At 38.6% G+C, this 20,236-nt stretch overlaps 1 protein-coding gene across 2 annotated transcripts in view; it reads left to right on the top strand.

The window, feature by feature from the left end:
* The window catches only part of LOC109110590 (NT-3 growth factor receptor-like), a 241,719-nt gene that overhangs the window by 84,928 nt on the left and 136,555 nt on the right, over positions 1–20,236 (top strand). For both annotated transcript variants that reach the window (XM_042753532.1, XM_042753531.1), the window contains exon 4: positions 17,095–17,163. In XM_042753532.1, coding sequence (XP_042609466.1) covers positions 17,095–17,163 — 69 coding nt within the window. The remainder of the gene's footprint in view (positions 1–17,094; positions 17,164–20,236) is intronic.

Below are 20,236 nucleotides of genomic sequence, written 5' to 3'. Positions count from 1 at the left end.
CTGGTACTGACCTGTCCTTGTTCCTACTGGACTAGTCTGTTTCCACCTATCCCGACCCATACACACCTCACTCTGTTACACTGCATGAGCTGTCCAAGAAATCCCAGAATACACACCTAAATGTTAACTTATTGACTTGAGCAAATCAAAAACCATCAGCTAAATGAGGAACACTTATAAACTATTAAACTATATTGCAGCTTGTGTAGTGCCCTTTTGGCAGGCGGTGACAGAAGAAGGTGGAACACACAGAGTTATAATCTGCCGTTATTGTGCATGAACTAGCACACTTATGGACTATTCTTACTCTGAATAATGCAGCTTGTTTAAGTAATTACCAATGATTGTGTAGCACTAGAAAAGAACACAGCCTGTAAGTGGGGCCCTGTTGTGCCTTCTGTGGATTGGATCGTTCAATCAAGATTATACTACTTCCACAAGCCTGTGCACACAGTCTACGGCTGTCAGTAAGTGGCTGGGTGTTTGATTTTTCTGCTTTTTGCTCACTTTCTTCAAAAAATAGGATTTTGAGAAAGTTCAAAAGACAGACAGCCAGGAGGTCAGATAGACACAGTCCATGAAAGTGTTTTAGAGTAATCAATCAGCACACATTTGCGTCACTTAGACTTTAAAGCTCTCCTTTTAGGTAATAGCCTTGATTTTTGAGCAAGCACACATACTTTTCTCTCCTCTTCTCCTCTTCTCTCTCAAAAGTGCAAGCATGGTTAAGGTTTTATTTCAGTTACTCTATGACTTCCTTGACCCTCAATGACTGGCAGTTCACCTAAAACCTGGTGAAAATGTACTAGAGCTCTGATTGGATGAGCAAGTAGGTGCTGCTCATCTCTTGGACAGGTATATGACAATGTATATACTCTTGTCCTCCTAATATCCTGGCCACTCTGTGACTTCAAAAGGTATTAGGGTTCTGGGAAATGGTGTGTATCTAAATAATAACTCTATCTATCCATCTTTTCATTCCTCTTTCATCCGTCACTTCATCCTTTTTTGTCTTCTCTTCTGTTGTCTCCTTCTATTCTTTAAATCTTCTTGAAGTGGACCTCTCTCACCATTACCTTGAGAAATGGCCTCTGCTTCAGTCAACTCATTATTTTTCTGACTTCAGTGACACGTGTGGCGGTCCTCACGTCCGTCTGATTATGATTCCGCCAGGTTTGCCGGTCGCATTAAATGAGCTCATTTATTCAGCACCAATTGGTCTCCAGGTAACATCCAGTGTTTATTTTGCTTTTAAAGGGATAGTTCACAGAAATGAGCATTCTGTCATCATTTACTCACCCTATTGTTGTTCCGAACCTGTATGACTGAAGAAGATATTTTTTCAGGGAATTTATTTTAGAAGGTATTTATGATGTTACCTTCTAAAATACTTTTCACTGTGTGCTTGTCCATACAGTGAAAGTTAGCAGTGACACCACTGACTTTTATTATATGGATAAACTGGTAAACTACTACTTTAGATCAATGGTTTTGAGTGAAATTCTCCCACTTGTCCAACACAATATTCAAACTTATTTTTATTAATATAAACTGTTTATTTTTTACAATATCAGAAACTGTTATTGTTATATAAGCTGCTTAATTTTTATTAACAGAGAATGTTCTAAATCTATATAGGATCTATATATAGGAATAGTCCATGACTCAATATATATATATAAGTTAGAGTAATTTCAAGTTAGTTATTAGTTATAGTTTTTTTTTTTGTGATTATTTTTGTAGATAAAATACATTTTAATATATTAATATATCAATACATTTTTTAAAAATATATTTAGTAGGCACCAATTCAGTTCACCAATTTAACTAAAAAAAAAAAAAAAAAAAAAAATCTCATTTTTTTAATTCAAAAAGCAAAAATGGAGAATAAGGTGAGGCATTAACCCAATAATTGAATGATTCCAAATCATGAAATTAAATGTAAGCTTATTTTCATATAAGCACGTACATTAAATGTTCTACTAAATTTGAGCTGTAATGCTATTTAAATGATCATTTTTACAGTTACTTAGAGTTTATGTCATCATGTCATGGCAACAAAGTTGTTAATTTGGATAGAAATGTATTCTTAAGTTAGTAAACAAATTTTGTTAAGTTGAAATCATGTTAACACACACACACACACACACACACACACACACACACACACACACACACACACACACACACACACACACACAGAGATAGATAGATAGATAGATAGATAGATAGACATATATAGATATGTTTTGGCTATACTATTGAAACAGAGTATTTTAACATAAATTTATTCGCATACATGCATATTGGGCCCCTTTCACTTCCATTTGAAGTGTCTATCTGTAACCCAGATTTTTTTCTCTTTTTCTCAAGACAAGGATGGTCAAGGCCATTTTTTCTGATAATCAGCATTATGCCACGGATGCTGTAAATTTGTAGTTTAACGTGCTATTCCTTTAATGTTTTAGTCCTCATGGCTGTGTAAACAGGAAGTAGCAATTAATAGCTAATAATACTTGCATTGGCCTGTATACATGAACTGTTTTGCGCTTTACAAATTCTACCATAATTATATAATAAATTAGGATGTGTTAAGTGGTTCTGAGTTTGCATTTACATCCACATGTCTTTGAGCGCATAATGCTAATGTTAGCCTTTGCATCGTTACTCACAATACTGACTGACAGGGCACACGTGTAACCTTTCCAAGCAACACCGTATTCATCAGAAAATAGCCTGAGGTGGAGCCGTTCCTGCAGGCGGCTGTGATTCGTGTCCTTTTTTATTAAGGGTTGCGATTCGAGAGCATGCGTTAAGCATGGCGTCCCTCTCTGCCCATGTTTGCCGCAAGCCTGTCAGTCACCTGAGGAGTGTGAAGCCGCCGTGTTGTTCCCTGCAACTGACTCGTATGCCTTCTCTGTCATCTCATTAAGTCCTAATTAAATGCATCTCATTTCCTACCACTGTGATTGCGGTGGCTCGTGCCATGGAAACAGGGATGAAAAAAATACACCAGCTTTGTACGAGAGAGAAGCGTGTTTGTTTACTTTGTTCGCTCGGATGGCAATCTTTGATTGGTTCCCTGTAATATTGATTGTGGGCATTCAGCCTCAAACCTCAACCTGCAGTTTAGTATCTCACAAATTCTCGAACGCTTCATCAATCTTTTCATCTGATACCTCCAGAAGGAGCCAATAACGTCAAGTGTGCTCCTGAGAGAAACTTGGAGTGGGCCTCTTCGTCCTACAATACCTCCCTGGTCTGCTAGCAGAGATAACGTGGCACCGGATGCCGTGGGAATCAGAGGAGACATCCTATTTTACCCGCTTCCAGCCCAAAACAGCTGTGGTAGTGTATGGCTCCAACAGTCTTACATTGGACAAATTGGAAGACAGAATTTCCCCTGACCCAAATGTCCATTTTCTAGGCCAGACAGCTCATTGTTTTGAGCGATATGAGCGAGTGGGTGCCAGGCTGTATGTGACTGTGCTACACTTAAGCTTATGTAGCTCAAAAACCCATTTCACTACCAAAACAAATGTGCAGATAGACAAAAGTTTTTTTTTTTTTTTTTTTATTAACTTTTTTGATCCACTTCAAATGTTGACTACTGTATACATTTTTAAAGCTCATTGTTTCTTGATCTTTTGGTAAAGCAATAGACTTCTTTCTGGTGATGTATGTGCTGGACTTCTCCAGTCATTTAGTCTGCTTAAACCTTGCCCCTTTTTACAGTTGACTGCAAACTAGCATTGAGATTTACTTTCATCAAACAAAAAAATTATGGATTGAACCAAGACCCTTGATTTTTTAATTAATTTAATTCAAAATCTTAAGTTATTCATGAAAACAGTTTAGTCCAATAGTTTAGTTAACTAGTTAAGCAGAGTTTGGGTTGGGTTGAAAGGAAATAAAAGCATTTGCTATATACAGCAAGTGAAATTCTGATTTTTGGTTTCTTTGGTGGTGGCACATATAATAAAATAAATGTGACTGTGGCAAAATTTTGCTAAGTATTGCATTGGTATTTGCACATAGAGGCAGTTACGAAGTTAAATTTCGACTGGGTGGTAAGACAGTTAATTTTTCTACACTTTTCTACCCTATTTGGTGTTTTACTGCCACCAGTGTTCATTTCACCTGGAAACGGCAGCGAATTGTATGTATAGGTACAGTACATTTTTTGGATTTTTTATTTTTTTTTATTTCAGAGAGACCAGGCTGAATAAAAATAAAATTAACCTTTTCAGTGATGAGTTTAAAATATTCCAGCGGTCCCCCCAGAGTGAGTTTTTTTAAGACGACTGTTATTTTAGAACGTTCCCCTTACTGTTTCCATGGCAACGCGTCAGGCTTGTCACGTGACACACCGCATCTACAGTAACACTGTATGACAGATGGATTGCTTTTATTTCGTTTTTCCTTTTTTAATTTCAAATATTCACAAACTTGCATACCATGTCATGAATAATCTGATATTCCGATTCATAAATATGTGTAAATGAGTGTCTTTGGTCGTTTAAAAACCTTTCTAAATGATCTTGATCGAGATCTGTAATGTGAGACGGGCGCCGCCATGTTTGTTCGCGTTGCAGTTCAGAGAGTCCTGTCAGTCGTGAATTCATTAATTTCTCCCGAAATACAGGTAATAAGTGGCTGGTGAACTGGGTGAAGAATAGAGTGATCTTTATAGTAACTTACACTATGTGTATCTGATATGAATATAAAACATCTGCAAATTAAATTTGAATGGATTATCATTGTTGCTTCCATAGACATATGCAACAGGTATTTTTCAAACTCTAAATGTATTGTTTTACTAGTATTTATGTGTATTTAAATGTCTGAAACCTAAAATATGCATTATGTGGTTAATAATACTGCGCATAGTTGTGATAATATGACAAGAGCAGTGCACGTCTGTCTCTGGCTCAGCGCCAGCCAACGCGCGAAAACGCAGTTTGAATTTGGCAGTTATGCGACGTCACCGAACGTTCTAAATCCCATATGTGGGACCATACGCCCAGGGGCACGGAAATAAGAATCCCATATGTGGGACCGTACCGCTCAAAAGGTTAATAGTTAGTAGTCTGTTTGTCATAGTCCAGAAAATCATGACTTTCTGCTTGCTATTGCTAGTTGGTTGTAGGTGGTAATGGTCAAGGAGACATTCAAGTATTTGATTAGACAAAAATGTGCATTACGCCCCTGCTTGCAGGATGAGTCAGCAATAGTTTTGGTCCATTTTCCAGCTTGTAGGAATGCATTCATACACTGTAGATGGCTATAGCTATGCAATTATCAATAACAAGTCTGGACACCCACATCTTTACTTATTTTTAACATTTGAGAATTTTAGTGGAGTCATTATGTATGTATAGTATGGGAATGACCAAGATTTAATATATACAGCACCAGTCACACAATCAATTAAATGCACCCGCTATTTATTCCTCAACAAAATGTCTCGGTTACGTATGGTAACCCTCGTTCCCTAAAGGAGGGAATGGAGACGTCACGTCAGTGACTGATGTATTGGGATATCGAACAATCTACTTTAAGTGTAAACTAAACAAGCCAATGCACATTGGCACGCAATTATTGCATCCAGCTGCCGCTGATAACAGCATGAGTATAAGAAGGCAGCAGGTGCAATGCACACCAGGTTTTCGCTGAGGAGCCGAGTCAGTGACCTAGTCTCTACGGCGGTCAGTCATGTCGGTGACTGAGGAATTGGGATCCCTACCAAAGTGCCATGGGTGCTATACGTAACCGAGATGTTCCCTTTCAGTCGGTCACTCTCGACGTCATGTCGGTGACTGAGGAATTGGGATCCCTACCAAAGCGCCATGGGTGCTGCCCCTTCCAGTACCCTGTGCGAGCTGCCTGTGCCCCTATTAGGTGTAGTCTGGGGCTCGGAAAAAGTAGTTCCACTCACCATTGTCAAAGCACTACCTCACTGGGTGAGATTGGATAAGACTGGGAAAACGTACCCATTCTTCTTGGAACAGGGACGCTGTGGAAGCCCCATCCTTCCCGAAGGAGTTTTCGGAAGCAAATACTCGTATAGCATCCATTTAGGTGTATATGGAAAAACTTGAGGTGATTGAAATCCTCTTGGGAAGGCAGAAGTCTGCCAGGGAAACACGTGCTCTAAGGCTATACCGTGGACTATACGCATACGAGTACTCCTTAGATCTCAATATGGAACCCAGCCTTCCATGGTTCTCATGGATTCATCATGAAGGCCTGGCGCCGGACATTCCACCCCGTCCAGCTGCCTAAGGTGATGGAGGAACTCAACAGGGTCTACAGTTTGGACACTCTGGAGCAGTTTTATCAAGCCGACACTAACTGGGGCCACTGGGTGCCACTTCCCATTTGAGGTGAGAACACAGGAGGATGCCAGCTCTACACGGAGGCTATAGAATCTAGCGAACGTGTTAGGGGTCGCCCAGCCACGAGTTAGCGCCCAGGAGGATGCAACACTTCTAGTTGAGTGAGCTCGCAACCTGAATGGGCAGGGCTCACCCTGTGCCTGATAAGCCAGGGTTATGGCATCCACAATCCAGAGGGCCATCCTCTGCTTAGAGACAGCATTCCCCTTCTGCTGGCCTCCGTAACAGACAATGAGGTGGTCTGAGGTCCTGAAGCTTTGTGTCTGGTCTATGTAGCATCTTAATGCTCGGACAGGACAGAGCAAAGCCAGGGCTGGGTCTGCCTCCTCCGGGGGCAGCTCTTGCAGGTTCAACACTTGGTCTTTGAAGGGTGTAGTGGGAACCTTGGGCATGTAGCCAGGCCTGGGCTTCAGGATTACCTTGGACTCAGCCGGCCCAAACTCTAGGCACGAATCGTCGACCGAAAATGCATATAGGTCCTCTACCCTCTTGATAGAGGCCAGTGCAAGCAGGAGTAGAGTTTTCAATGAAAGAAACTTTTGCTCAACTGAATGCAAAGGCTCGAATGGGCCCTGCTGTAGTGATTTCAGCACCAGAGTCAGGTCCCAAGAGGGTTCCTCTAAGGAACCTTCCCACTGCCAGCTAGAACAGACGAATGCCTACAGGCCCGGGAAGGAAGCACCGGGTCTCCACACGAGGAGGAGGTGGACTTAGTTCACAATTGCATCGCTACCGCCCGCTCCACCAGGGGATTCGCTGCACCGCCATCGAGGGTGGTGAGGGAGGAGGAGCCCACCGGCCGGTTTCTGGCAGTTAAAGGTGCCTTCCACGACTCATCATGCACTTCCGGGAAAAAAGGCACTGAGGCAGGGTGCTGAGAACCAGCGCGTGCCACCCCGAGAAACCAATCATCCAGCCTTGAGGGCTCAGGATGCGGTGGAGAATTCCACTCGAGCCCTACCCTCTCGGCAGCCCGGGAAAGCATTGCTGCGATTTCCGGATCCGATTCAGGCTTTGGCACCATCCCAGAGGGCGGCAGCACGGCCGAATCTTCATCCGACAGCTCTCCGTCCGATGCAGAGATTGACATCCGGTCGGGGGGAGGCACACTGGATGCCACTGGTACGCTCTTTGAAGAGGGCCCAGCGCATTCCGTGGGTGGCTCCACTGGATCGGAGGTGCAAGAGAAGTCGTGGTCCCCAGAGGGTTGGTTCCCTGCGGGGTTTGCCACCACTGTGACCCTCAAACTGCCCGGGCTACTGCTGGAAGTGGTTCTCGTCTGTCCGCCAGAAAGAGCCCCTGATTGCGGCAGAGGCAACGGGACTCCGCCCCCCCTGAAGGTAGCGGAGCCTGGTTCGCAGCTCCGAGATAATCATCTTCCCGCAGTGGGAACATGATGCATCCACGAAGGCCACCTCATCGTGCTTGACACCCAGACATGTTAGGTGGCAATCGTGACCATCACCCAGTGCCAGGTAACGACCGCACCCAGAAATGCATGGGTGAAACGGCATCCTTATAAGGATGATCCGTCATCTTTATAAAGACGCACCCGTGGAGCTCTTTTAAAGGAAATTGCTCTTTAGGAAATGCTTTTTTAGTGCTGAGGTGCACAGGGGGATGGCCGATTGCAACATGACAGGGGGTTGTGCAGCCTGAAGTGCGCAAACCACTTGACACTGGAATGACCGCCGATGAAGCGCCATCTCACCAACACAGGAAGCTTCCCAGAACGTGCTGAACTCGTAGTTCACAGCAGACACAGTTGAGGTGAGCAGAACTTTACTGTCGCTCAGCTCCGAAGCAAAAAGCTGGTATGCATTGCACCTTCTGCCGCCTTATACTCACGCTGTGATCAACGGCAGCTGGATGCAATAATTGCATGCCAATGTGCATTGGCTCGTTTAGTTTACACTCGAAGTAGATTGGTCTATCGAAGCGATATCCCAATTCGTCGGTTAACGACATGATGTCGAGAGTGACCGACTGAAAGGGAACTACTTTTAAGCATTTAAGCATGAGCCTTTAGATCGAAAGGGTTTTTAAGCTCAAGATAAATTCCATTAAGCACGTCCAAACTTTTGACTGGTTATGTATGTAAAGTCATTCACTAAAAGCCACAAAGCTTCAGTTATGATTTCATTGGGTTATGAGTGTTTTTTTAGTTTTTGGAGAACTATCTCTTTGTGTGTGTGTGTGTGTGTGTGTGTGTGTGTGTGTGTGTGTGTGTGTGTTTGTGTTTACCCGGTTGTTGCTGCTGGTGTTGTATACACCGCAATCCTCATTTTTCCAGATCAGTGTTTTTATATATAATGCTCTGAGTTGGCAACTGTTCCCAATGGACCAACAGAGAAGGGCAAGAGAAACGGGGTGCTGCTGGCATTTTACCAGCTGCTTATTGTCAATTTCTTTCTGCGTTTCTCCTTTGACATGCACACACATACACGCACAAATCCACATTGGCCTGTGGCTAAGCACTAGCTTATCCATGCTAACTGTTCATTATGAGAACATCCTTGTTGGTCTGTGTGTGTGTGATACGTCCACCCGTTCATTCTCACCTCAGACTCGTGTCATGTCTAGTATGAGCAACTGTTTTCTTTTTCTATTCAGTTCCTGTAGCACCAATTAATCTATAATTATAAATTTCAGATGTTGAAAACACTATAGTAAACCATAACCTTCCGTTTCACAGCTCTGAGCAGTGACAACACTAATTGATGCCCTGTGCCCAAGACCCAAATCTCACACTCCTTCCGCTAGAAATGCACTGAATGGATTATTCCCGAAAAGTCATAAATCTTTCACTGTGAAGTGCGGAACTGAGACAAGCGCCGGTCAGAGATCATTAAAGAGACAATTAGCGCACCGACCCGAGGCTCACCGCTCGGCATGCCCCGGACAAACATATCCTTTTCGGTTTTCGTTCTTTTATTCGTGACTGTAACAGCTAAGTGTAGTATCACAGGCTGTCTCCAGGGGGAGCTAATACATATTTGGACTGATTTATTGCTCCCTGCTGGGTAGAGAAGAAGATTTGTCTTTGGTATCCTAGTGTCTACTGTCCTTTTCCGGAGTCCTTGAAGGCCACAAGAAGGACAGTGGTGTCACAGGCACCATCGGGCCACTGTGGCATTGTGTGTAGGGATTTGCGATGTATCATGGCTGTGACTGCAGCATTAATGACCTAAGGTTGTAGGCTAGCCGTCTCATGAGAATAGCCCACATGATGTGGGTTCTATATAACACCTAGTTCCATATCTAATGACTAATATGATTGACAACTTATTTGGCTTCAGTATGAACTGTTACTGTAACTGCTAAACTTACATTGCCTTTTCGAGTTTGTCTAATGATTAGCATATCACTGTCAACTTCAAACAAGTCATTGATTGGTTGATTTACAAAAAAGTTTAAACAAGTTGTCTGTGTTGCATACAAAACATGTTGTTTGTTTGAGCATTCTGACTAAACCCAGTATAGCAACACTTGATCAACCAATGGAATGAGTATGAGGCAGGGCTACCTGTTTTTGGCTGCCCAACAGCAGTCAGGGTCCAGTTCAGAAAAATCTTTTATGTTCCGCTATTGGTACTTACTTGCTCTAGAGTTTTTCTTTTCATACTCTGCATGATGATTTAAAAAAAAATGTTCTAATAAACAACAAACACAAAAATATATTTTGCCTTTAACAGTTGATATAAATGGCAGAATGAGAAATCTGTTATTTTAAAACTTTAAAAAGTCCCTAAAGAGTGATTCACTAAGCATGTATCCCCATTTAACTGTATGTAGGCTATTTATTTATCTATCTTTTAATTTATTTTTATTGCTGAGGTTTAAGGCTGGGTGAATTAGCATTTAAAGCAGGCTTACAGTATCTGGGACAGTGCAAAAAGCCATGAATAACTGACAGCTGTAGAAAGCAGACAAGCGTGGAGGATGAGGCAGCCATAAAAACGAGTCTGAACAAAGCAAACAGAGCGATACATTGCTGACAGAGGGGATTTGAATATCCATGTGTGGGAAGGAGGGCCAGCTTTGCCTTGGAGAAGAAGTTCTGACCTTGAAGATGCATTTGATGAATGTGTATTGGTCTAATAGTCACAGAGAAGCCAGTGAAATATTCATACAGACTTATTTATTTTTGATGGGACTGTGTGGTGTAGGTGGGGGTTTGTTTGCAGCTCATTTCCAAGCAACTCTGTTGTATATGAAGCCAAATGCCGGTTATCCTTAAAAACTGTGAACAAAATATGAGTTTACAAGACAATAGGGCTGGAAGATCTGCCTTTTATGGTCTTCAAGGTTTATTTGAGGTCACAAAAGGCATCACAGTCTCGCAAGAACTCCACAGCGGCAATTACTGTCTGGCAGGTGTCTGATATAAAAGATGTTTTCTCATCAGGACTGCCAAGCCCGTTCTGGTGCCTGTCTAGCATCCGCAGCGTCCCACAGATAACACTGTCCTCCTGAGGGAGTGACACCTGTTGTCTGTTGTTTACAGGTAGAAAAGCCTTTCCCATGGTCCGCTGGCTGGCTGAGGGAAGCTCAGGGCCTGCCCCCGGCCCTCGGTTACCCCTTCATGCATAGTTACCTTACCCGCGTCTGCAGGCTATGTATCTAATTGCCGTTTTATGGCCGTTTAGCCCTTGCCTTCCCTGTGACTCCTTCGGCGTGTATTATTGATGAGGCACTGCCATCCCAGAACAGCTCACCAAATGCTTTCGGGGATTGAGAGCACAGCTCTCTGTCATTTCATTGTGAGGCTTATACGTCAGCATGTGCGTATATGCCAAAACCACGCCATGGCCGTTCACGGACGCGCAGATGTCGTGAATATCCTGGCTAATTAGACACAGCTGTGCCGTGGCGATATGCGTCCAGAAAACGAGGTAAAATAATATGGCGTTTTTTTGCATTTCATTGTGTCTGCTCCCTTTTCCAGCTACACAAAGATGCTCTCATTTAATTGAGGTGTTAATCAGAGATTTGGAATTTAATTACTGAGGTTTGTGCAGTGGGACACATATTTCTTTATTCTGTTTGGTCAAAGGCTTATAAGAAATATGAAATGAATCCTAAATCAAGTAATCGTACAGTCTTTTAGGTGTAAGTGAGCTGTAGCATCGCTAAAGTAGTAAACTTTTACCTCATCTAATAGTTTCAAATTTAGGCCAAATGAACATATTGGGGGTGGCTAGTTTGCGACTAAGTATATTTTGAGTATTTTTTGATATTTTTTCATGGATGAACTTGGGTAACAGGGTTGAAGGCTACATTTCTACATTTCAAGCTACATTTCAAGTAGCTAAGTGGTAGAATTGCTCATTTTTTTAAGTAGTAAACCTTTTCTTGTTATTTTTAACCACTCTTTCTTTATCATAGTCAACATAGATTTCTGTTGAATTCTGAATGTTTGTTTTGTTTTGTTTATTTTCATGTGTTTTGAATGTAACAAGCTACTTTAGCCATGCTTTTTTTATTGTAGCTTCTCTAAAAGCTAGCTTTCAAGAACTTAGCTAATGTTTATGTACAGCAGTTCTTGAGTGTTCTTGTTCATTGAGTGTCTACTCTTGTCTTGAGTATCTATTACATTCAACAATAGTCATAATGGTAATTATTAGCTTATTAGCTTAGCTGATTTTTCTGTTGGTAGCTTAGCATCTTAGCTATTTCTTGGTTAGCTTGCCATAGACTGGTTACTGACACTGTCCATTTAACAAAGGAATTTATGTGCTGCTATCAGGGTAAATATCACCATTTAAGTTGGCTTTCTGATTGTACTCTCAGAAAGATATTGTCTATTTCCATCTTTAATAACAATCTCAACCTTTGTTTTTAGGTTGCATGTCACATTTGATGTGTGATTTGATTATTTATTTCTTTATTGCCTCTTCTCCAAATCCAATTTTAGCTGACATTTCTTCTGACTGTAACGAAGTATGACCTTTGAAAAGGACACTTCCTGAACGCGGACGGCAGTTTGGGCAGCTTCGCTATGCTGCAGACAAGTGAAGCCAGAGTCGGCTTTTATGTGTTTGCGGTGCTTCATGAAAAGGCCTTCATGACGTGCATTTCTGTTGATGTGTTTGTCGTCATCGCCATCACCAGGTTTGACCGTCACACCCCCGAGAACAGCAGAAACGAGCCCACGGAAGTGTGTGCTTGGCAAGTACAATGTCTGGTTAGGAGCTAATGAAGCTTTCAGAGGGACTCAATAATTCCTCTCTCTCTATGCTAATGCGGGTGAATGATCTGTCTCAATAAGGCCCTTAACCCTCCTTCCCACGTCCCACATGTGCCTGACTCCAAATAGATGACACGGTAATGACATTATTCGCATGCAAGGGCACACAGAGAGACCCCATCCGCCTTTACATGCGCATCAAGTACACGTAGGCGTGTAAACATATACACGTAGAGCTGTTATCCGGCTGACAGGAAACATTTAAAGACGCTCCTGCTCTCATTCGCCAATCACCCAAGCCTCGTTCCTCTCTGAAAGTCATTACCGTAATTGATAGTCTGCGACAATCTGAAAGGGTTTATTTGGGAGGTAAATTCCCTCAAGGGAGGAAGACGGTTCACACACATCTTTGTTTATTGTGCTCTATTTTCAAACTAACGGCGTGTGTGATTATTTTCCTTTCTTTGGAAATCGATGTCGTATTCTCATTGAATTACAATTTATCAGAATAAAAACACGAACGCAGAGGTGAATATTTCTGCTTCTGAATAAATGGGATTCTCCATGAATAGCCAACAAAATAGAGCCTGAACTGAATCTATTATTTATTTCTATTTATGTTTTTATTTTGGTTAGTGAAAGTAGGTACTAAACCTTCAGAGGATTTTTGTTAACTAAACATTAAACAATTTTTTTGTCAGAGTTCTTTTTGCTTCTGTATTTTAATTTTTTTTGTTTTTATTTTATCAATTTTATATTAACACCAACCCTGTTACAGAAAAACTGTACTGCGATTAACTTTTTTTTATTATTTTCAATTCGAGCATTTTCCTTATATTGTAATATTTATTTTAAAGTCATTATTTAATAATAATAATAATAATAATAATAAAACATTATTAGTATATTCATATAAATGATTATTGTATTGTATTATACAAATAAAATATTTATTTATTTATTTGTTTGTTTGTAAACTTTTTCAGCCAAACCAAATGTTGGTTTGAAGTTATTGATAAGCTTACATTTCTAATAAACAAATAAAAAAAAATACTACTACTACTACTACTTCTACTACTACTACTACTACTAATTTATTATTATTATTATTATTATTATTGTTATTATTATTATTATATTTTTAATACAATAACTTTGGTAAAATAGTTGCCGGTAACAATGCAATTTGAAAATCACATGACATTATTTACTTGTCTTTCTGCCAGGTTTTGGAAATATTACAATTAAGTATTTCAAGTATTTTGTATTCTGTATTTGATATTTTGTATTTAGCAATGTAGTTACACAGACCCAAATTTTAGTTTTTGTGCCTATAATGTTTTATTTGGTTAATTTTTTTTTTATTTTTTTTTTTTTTTTAAATGACTCTCCTCAACTTTTTCTGTTTTTTAAAAACATTAAAATCACTTATACTGTAGCTCTGTTAATAAGTCAGACTGGCTAGCTGCTTCTTCAATATGCAATATTCAGAATTTTCTGTTTTTCATGGTCCAGTTCCCCCAGCTGTTGAAGTCCTTGAAAGTCATTTTTCCATTGCAGATTTGTTATTGTGTGAGGGTCTAGGTGGAATCAAGCCTTGACAGACAGCACTTCAAGTTTAGTTGTCCTGATCCCCCAGACCCTTCCTTTACAACCCACTGTCCAGATGAACTCTTCTATTGTGTGCTAAGAATAATAATGTCCTCGCCAAAATATGGAGCCCTTGTGTGTCCCTGTGGAGGCCACCTTAATAATCTCATTATCAATATAATGAGGTGATTAGAATGCCGAGGGCAAGCAGAGCAGGAGTGGGTGCGTTACAGAGAAACTTTCGTTTGAGGAGTCGAAGGTTATTTTGTTTGTCAATTTATACATTTTCACCTCGTCTTAGTGGGTAAATATTCTGGAAGACATGGCCTTCTAGTTAACATATTTGTTGAGTCAAGTATCTAGAGACACTTTGGTTAAAAATTAACTTATTTAGAAATGAAATGTGCAGTCATATTATTATGACATCATATTAACGACAGATTTCCTTGCATTCACAGCTGCACTTATGCTCTCCATCACTGGTTTGCTCGTTTCTGCCTCTCATCCAGCAACACAGGAAATGGGGAGAAAAGAAAGTGTGAGGATTCACAGGCTGAAGTTGCTATGACAACAAGATCAGCAGATCAGCAAGCACGTTTTTATTTTATATATTTATTTATTTTAATTCCTTTTGCTGCTGGAGATTCCTTATGCGTCACGCTAGGGACCCGCTAAACAGATTCAGATTAGGCACATTAGCATGTTGAAGAGACTTTGTCTTCAACATATCCAGCAAGTGGGTGTTTTCGTTTCACTCGGTTCCTTTCAAGAACTCTCCAGGAAGCACACCTTGTTTACAACTTTGTACCATGATATGCCAAAAGGGTCCTTTAAGCTGTTTTTTTTCTATTGTGACTTTATTAGTTACACAAATATGCATGCTGGGGTTGCTAAACAAAGTTGTCATTTGAAGAACTGTTCAGGCATGTTAACTGCAGAAAAAATCTGTTATATCTGTAATAGTTAATAGACAGCTGCTATTTAGTTCAGTCATAATAGAGGTCATTTATACTGTATTTATATAATAAAGACACAGTAGTAAGAGTCAGAAAAAAGGTAGATAATGGTCATGCAAACCATTTTGTCTGACCTTCTCTAAAGATGAGGAAACTTTCCAATAATAAGTGGAACCATTCCGAGTACATATGTTCAGTTGTAGTGGAAAATATTTTTAGATTCTTTATTCGTGGGCAAACAAATTATTCTATGGCGTTTTGAAAGCTCTTTTTGGTTCTTATTTTTTTATTATTATTATTTTTGCTGGTAGATTTTATTTCTAAGAGCATAGGTGCCAAAAACTGTATGTTAAAAAAGAACTTTAGGGAAAAAAAAAATAATGTAGTTAAAATGTAGAAAATGTATTTATTTATTTAGTAACAGAATTTACAGATATCTTAACTTGCAAAATTAGATTTGTTTTTGAATGAAACTGTATTTAAATGCTCAAATGTTTTAATTTAATTATATATATATATTTGATTAATCACGATTAATCACATCCAAAATAAAAGTTTTGGTTTACATAATATATGTATGTGTACAGGGTATATTTATTATGTATATGTAAATACACACACATAAAGGATATATATTTAGAAAATATTTACATGTATATCATTTATATATTTATATTCTTATATTTTATATTATATATAAATATATTTAATATATAAACATAACATATTCTTCTTAATATATACAGGCATGTGTGTGTATTTATATATATATAATAAAATATACACAGTATACACACATATATTATGTAAACAAAACTTTTATTTTGGATGTGAATAATCGTGATTAATCATTTGACAGCCCTAAAATATATATGCTCAAATGTTTTAATTTAATTATATATATATATATTAAGACTCACCAAGGCTGCATGTATTTGATAAAAATACGGTAAAACAGTCATTTTGAAATAGTATTTATTTATTTACTTTTTCAATGTAAAAGACTAAAATTGTGCACAATAACATAAGTAAAAATCTTTCGTTTTGATTTCATGTTGACTTTACTTTTGTCATAAATTGCCCTTTGTTATCTCAGGTTATACAGACCCAGATCTGCATGTAGGCTGATGGGGCTCAACTTCTGTTGTTCTCTGTACAGTTGTTCTGGTTAGCTGTAATGATCTTTTGTTTTGCTGTCAGTAATAAAATGCAGGTGAAGGAACGGGTCAGGGACGGCCAGCCAGCAGGCCTCGGTCCCCTGGGCAGCACTGGGGCGAAAGGATGCCTCTGGGCACATTGATTATCTGTCAGCTGCTCCTGATAGGATCTCAGCGGGCCAGTGTTGGGGTATTAAGTGATCTGAAGTATTCAATAAATATTGATAATGAAGGCCTGTTAGTGAGGCTCCAGGGTTTTTGTTTCAGCCCCAGGAGAGGCATTGCTTGCTGCCGTCCCAAAAGGCCATGTGTATTTGTGCATGTACTGAAGTATGCAAGAGAAAAGGTGTTTACTTTTAGTTTAACTCCAACTCTTAAGAAGACCTTCGGTATAAACTTGAATGGGTTTGTACACGTACAGTAATACCTTTCATCCCACTGTATTAGTTACTTCTATTTTGGAGTAATGCTTCCATCTCAGCCTCCCACATCTAAAAGCTCTGTTCTGAAAACATGCCTTATCTGCTTCACAGTCATTAAGCATTGTATTGAGTTTAGTGGCTTTTAAGGCTCCAGGCCACCTTCTCCTCGATTTAATTTGTTGTCTTGAAAATGACCAAGTCTCTGTTTATTGGATTGGCGAGGCTGCAAGGTACCGTACCGCTGCACTTATTCCCTTAACTTTGGGCCGGTCACCGCACTGCCGTTGTTTGCCTCCCCTGTGTTTTCTTTATCACCTTGTCGCAAATAGTCAGTGTTAAATCATTAAACTCTCTCTCTCTCTTTCTTTTTCTCCTCTGCAGAAACTTGTCCGGGAACCCTCTGACAACTCTCTCATGGCAACTCTTTCAGAATCTCCAACTTTTCGAGCTGTAAGTTAAATGTGTTTTTGTTCTTTCTTTATATTCTCAAGCCTTTATTGATTTTTCGCTGTGGTTAACTGGCGGATGGAAACCCTGCAGGGTTTAATTTCATATCTAACACCATAAGCGAATATAAGCCTTGCTTGTGCATTAAATTATATTTTATCAGTCAGTATACACTTGGTCACTTCAGATTGGTTGGGATCCGATTGGAAAAGCACAATACATTTGCATGCGATTTGCTATCCATCTCGAATGTGTCTTAAAGGGCATTAACATCTGGTCTGTTTCTGATCACATAGCAAAAACCTGAAGCTTTGCTGTTTTAATGTCTTTGGACAATTAATTAATTTGTTATCTAAAGAATATTTAGGAACTAACAACTACTAGAATTTGTAATTTTTAGATGCAGCTAAACAAACAGAATTAATCTACTGATAAATTATTTATAATGTTTGTCGTATTATTTAAATATAATTAATAATTAATTTGTTTATCTAGCTAATTTGTAAACCGTTTTTTACCCTGTTCTTGCCATGAAAATAATCCTTGATGCTTATATTGCATAAAACAAAACAAAAAGCAAAATAAATGCTTAACTAAATATTTATTCAATAAAATTTGATTAAATTAAATTAATAAAATTTAAATAAATAGCTAAATTAATAAAATGACCAAGTGTTATATTATATTTACTGAGACAGGCTTATTATAGTAAATTAAAACTAAAACTGAAACTAAAATCAAAACCATAAAAAGATTTTTAATTTTTTTGAACTATATGTAGTAAAGTAACTAAAACTGAAGTAAAAAAAATATATATATATAATTATACAGTATAGACGTGTGTGTACTTATAGAACAAAATGACTAAAACTTTGAAATTAAAATGAAAATAGAAAATAAAATAATTTATAGTATAAAAACTGATATTAGAATATTAATAAAAACTTTATTAGCATCTCAGTGACACTAAAATAACAGTTTCAAAATAATTTCATACATAATATTTTAAGTATTGTATTAGCATAACTTTGTAAAAGATGATTATAGTTGATGTTTATGATGTGCATTGTACGCTGCTAGTGTAGACTTTGTCTTTGCACTATCCTCTATATAATTCAGCTTTAAATAACTGGTTTAGAAGTTTTGATGTGCAAAAAGAGTCATTTGGCAGTGGTAGTCATTTGTCTCAGGATTATTGCAAATCAAGTAAAGCAATTTCATAATTATGTTGGAGGTGCCATCACAGTCCTGTCCAACATGCAAACACCAATCAGCTGAGTGCATAGGGCTTTATCCATACAGGCATCTGCGTCTCGGTGTGTTCGTGTGTGCCTGACTAAACATGATATTTTAAGCCAGGGAAGCAGGACAGCTCCTCTGAGGTGGCCCATCTTCTCTGCAGGGTTAGCACGTCCTTTGGAGATACTCCAAGGAGAGGAGTACTTTTGGATTTCCTGAGAAATATTGAACATGTGTTGTTCTTAGAAAAAGAAAAGTGCTAACAAAAGCATGCAGCCATGTACTTCCCGTCTTAGTGGGTAACTCTCCTAATTTTAGCTGCATACAAGACATGGCCTTCTAGTTAGCATATTTGTCGAGTCAAGTATCTAGTGACACTTTGGTTAAATATGAACTTATTTAGAAATTAAATGTGCCATTTACATCATATTATGACATTTAGGCTCCTTTTTGGGTCGTTCATATTCTGCAGGTCAGACGGAAATGACAAATTTCCTTGTGTTCACAGCTGCGCTTATCATGTGATTAGTTTGAGGGTAAATGCATTTCATATGACATAACGTAGGTCATATGGGTAATACCAGAGCCATGAAGCGATGATGATTGTGGGACACCCTCTCTAGAGGGACAACACAACCATATTCCATATGTGCACTGTTGCATAATACTAGCAAAAATGCCATCTGTAAGCCTCCTGCTGTTTTCATTTCTCAGTGGTTTTGTGTGGTCTGATCCCTCTGTTAAACACATTTCGGAGGCTATTTGTTGTGTCTTATTTCTTTTTTTTTTTTTTTTTTTTTGATTGGAAATATGTAAATACATTTGATTTACTTAAACACTATATTGTATAGTTGTTCTGTGGGAGTTTAACAAATAAAAGTGATTTTTAAAAATTTATTTGAAATCACACTGTCTTAAACAGAAGCACAGACCTTTGTTTAACAATCTGTGAGACCATGTTCAATCTGTCTTTAAATATTTATAGTTTATCATTAAAAAGAATTCTCTCAATAGAGAAAATGAATGAGAGTTGTCTTCTAGAACCCAAGAAAGCTGACATGAAAGGAAATATATAAGTCGATGGCCAAGTACCGAGCAAACCATCTCACTTTTAGAGCTGTGCAATTAATCGAAATACAGTTTTGATTTCGGCCTCCAAAGATTATGAAAATACAACAATCAAAATAAAATGATTATTGCGCAAATCAGTAATTTGCATAATAAGATGTTCTTGATTTATTGAAGTTGATTAGATTTTTTCATGTTTTTAAAAGTGCAAAAGAGAAATTGCACTGTCCCTCAGGAGGATTTCTGTGTGTGCGTTTAGAGACAGAACATGTAAATTCAACTTTTAGCTTGGAGTGTTTGCCTAAATGGTCAAATACATGCAAAAAAGTGTCAAAATGCGGTGCTTGGGGATTATTCACCTAAACTCTCATTGGTTGTCTTCAGTGAATGTAAACAGTTGAAAATGAAAGTAAGCGTGTAAAAGTAAATTGGATCCGTGCGGCTCTTAGAGTGACAGCAGTCTAATATCACTGCTGCCGACTGTGTGCTTAAAGGCAGGGTAGGTGATTTGGTTCAAAAATATTTTTAGTTATGCTGGTTGAAAGTCTCTTCACATCCCGATAGCAATCAATAAGTTAAGTGGTCTAAATGAATTTATATGTATTTATATACAGGTGCTGGTCATATAATTAGAATATCATCAAAAAGTTGATTTATTTCACTAATTCCATTCAAAAAGTGAAACTTGTATATTATATTCATTCATTACACAAAGACTGATATATTTCAAATGTTTATTTCTTTTAATTTTGATGACAACTAAGGAAAA

This window comes from Cyprinus carpio, chromosome B25 (assembly GCF_018340385.1).
Source record: "Cyprinus carpio isolate SPL01 chromosome B25, ASM1834038v1, whole genome shotgun sequence".
Lineage (NCBI taxonomy): Eukaryota > Metazoa > Chordata > Actinopteri > Cypriniformes > Cyprinidae > Cyprinus > Cyprinus carpio.
The sequence above is the reverse complement of the archived record's forward strand: the minus strand, read 5'-3'. Positions and strand labels throughout refer to the sequence as shown.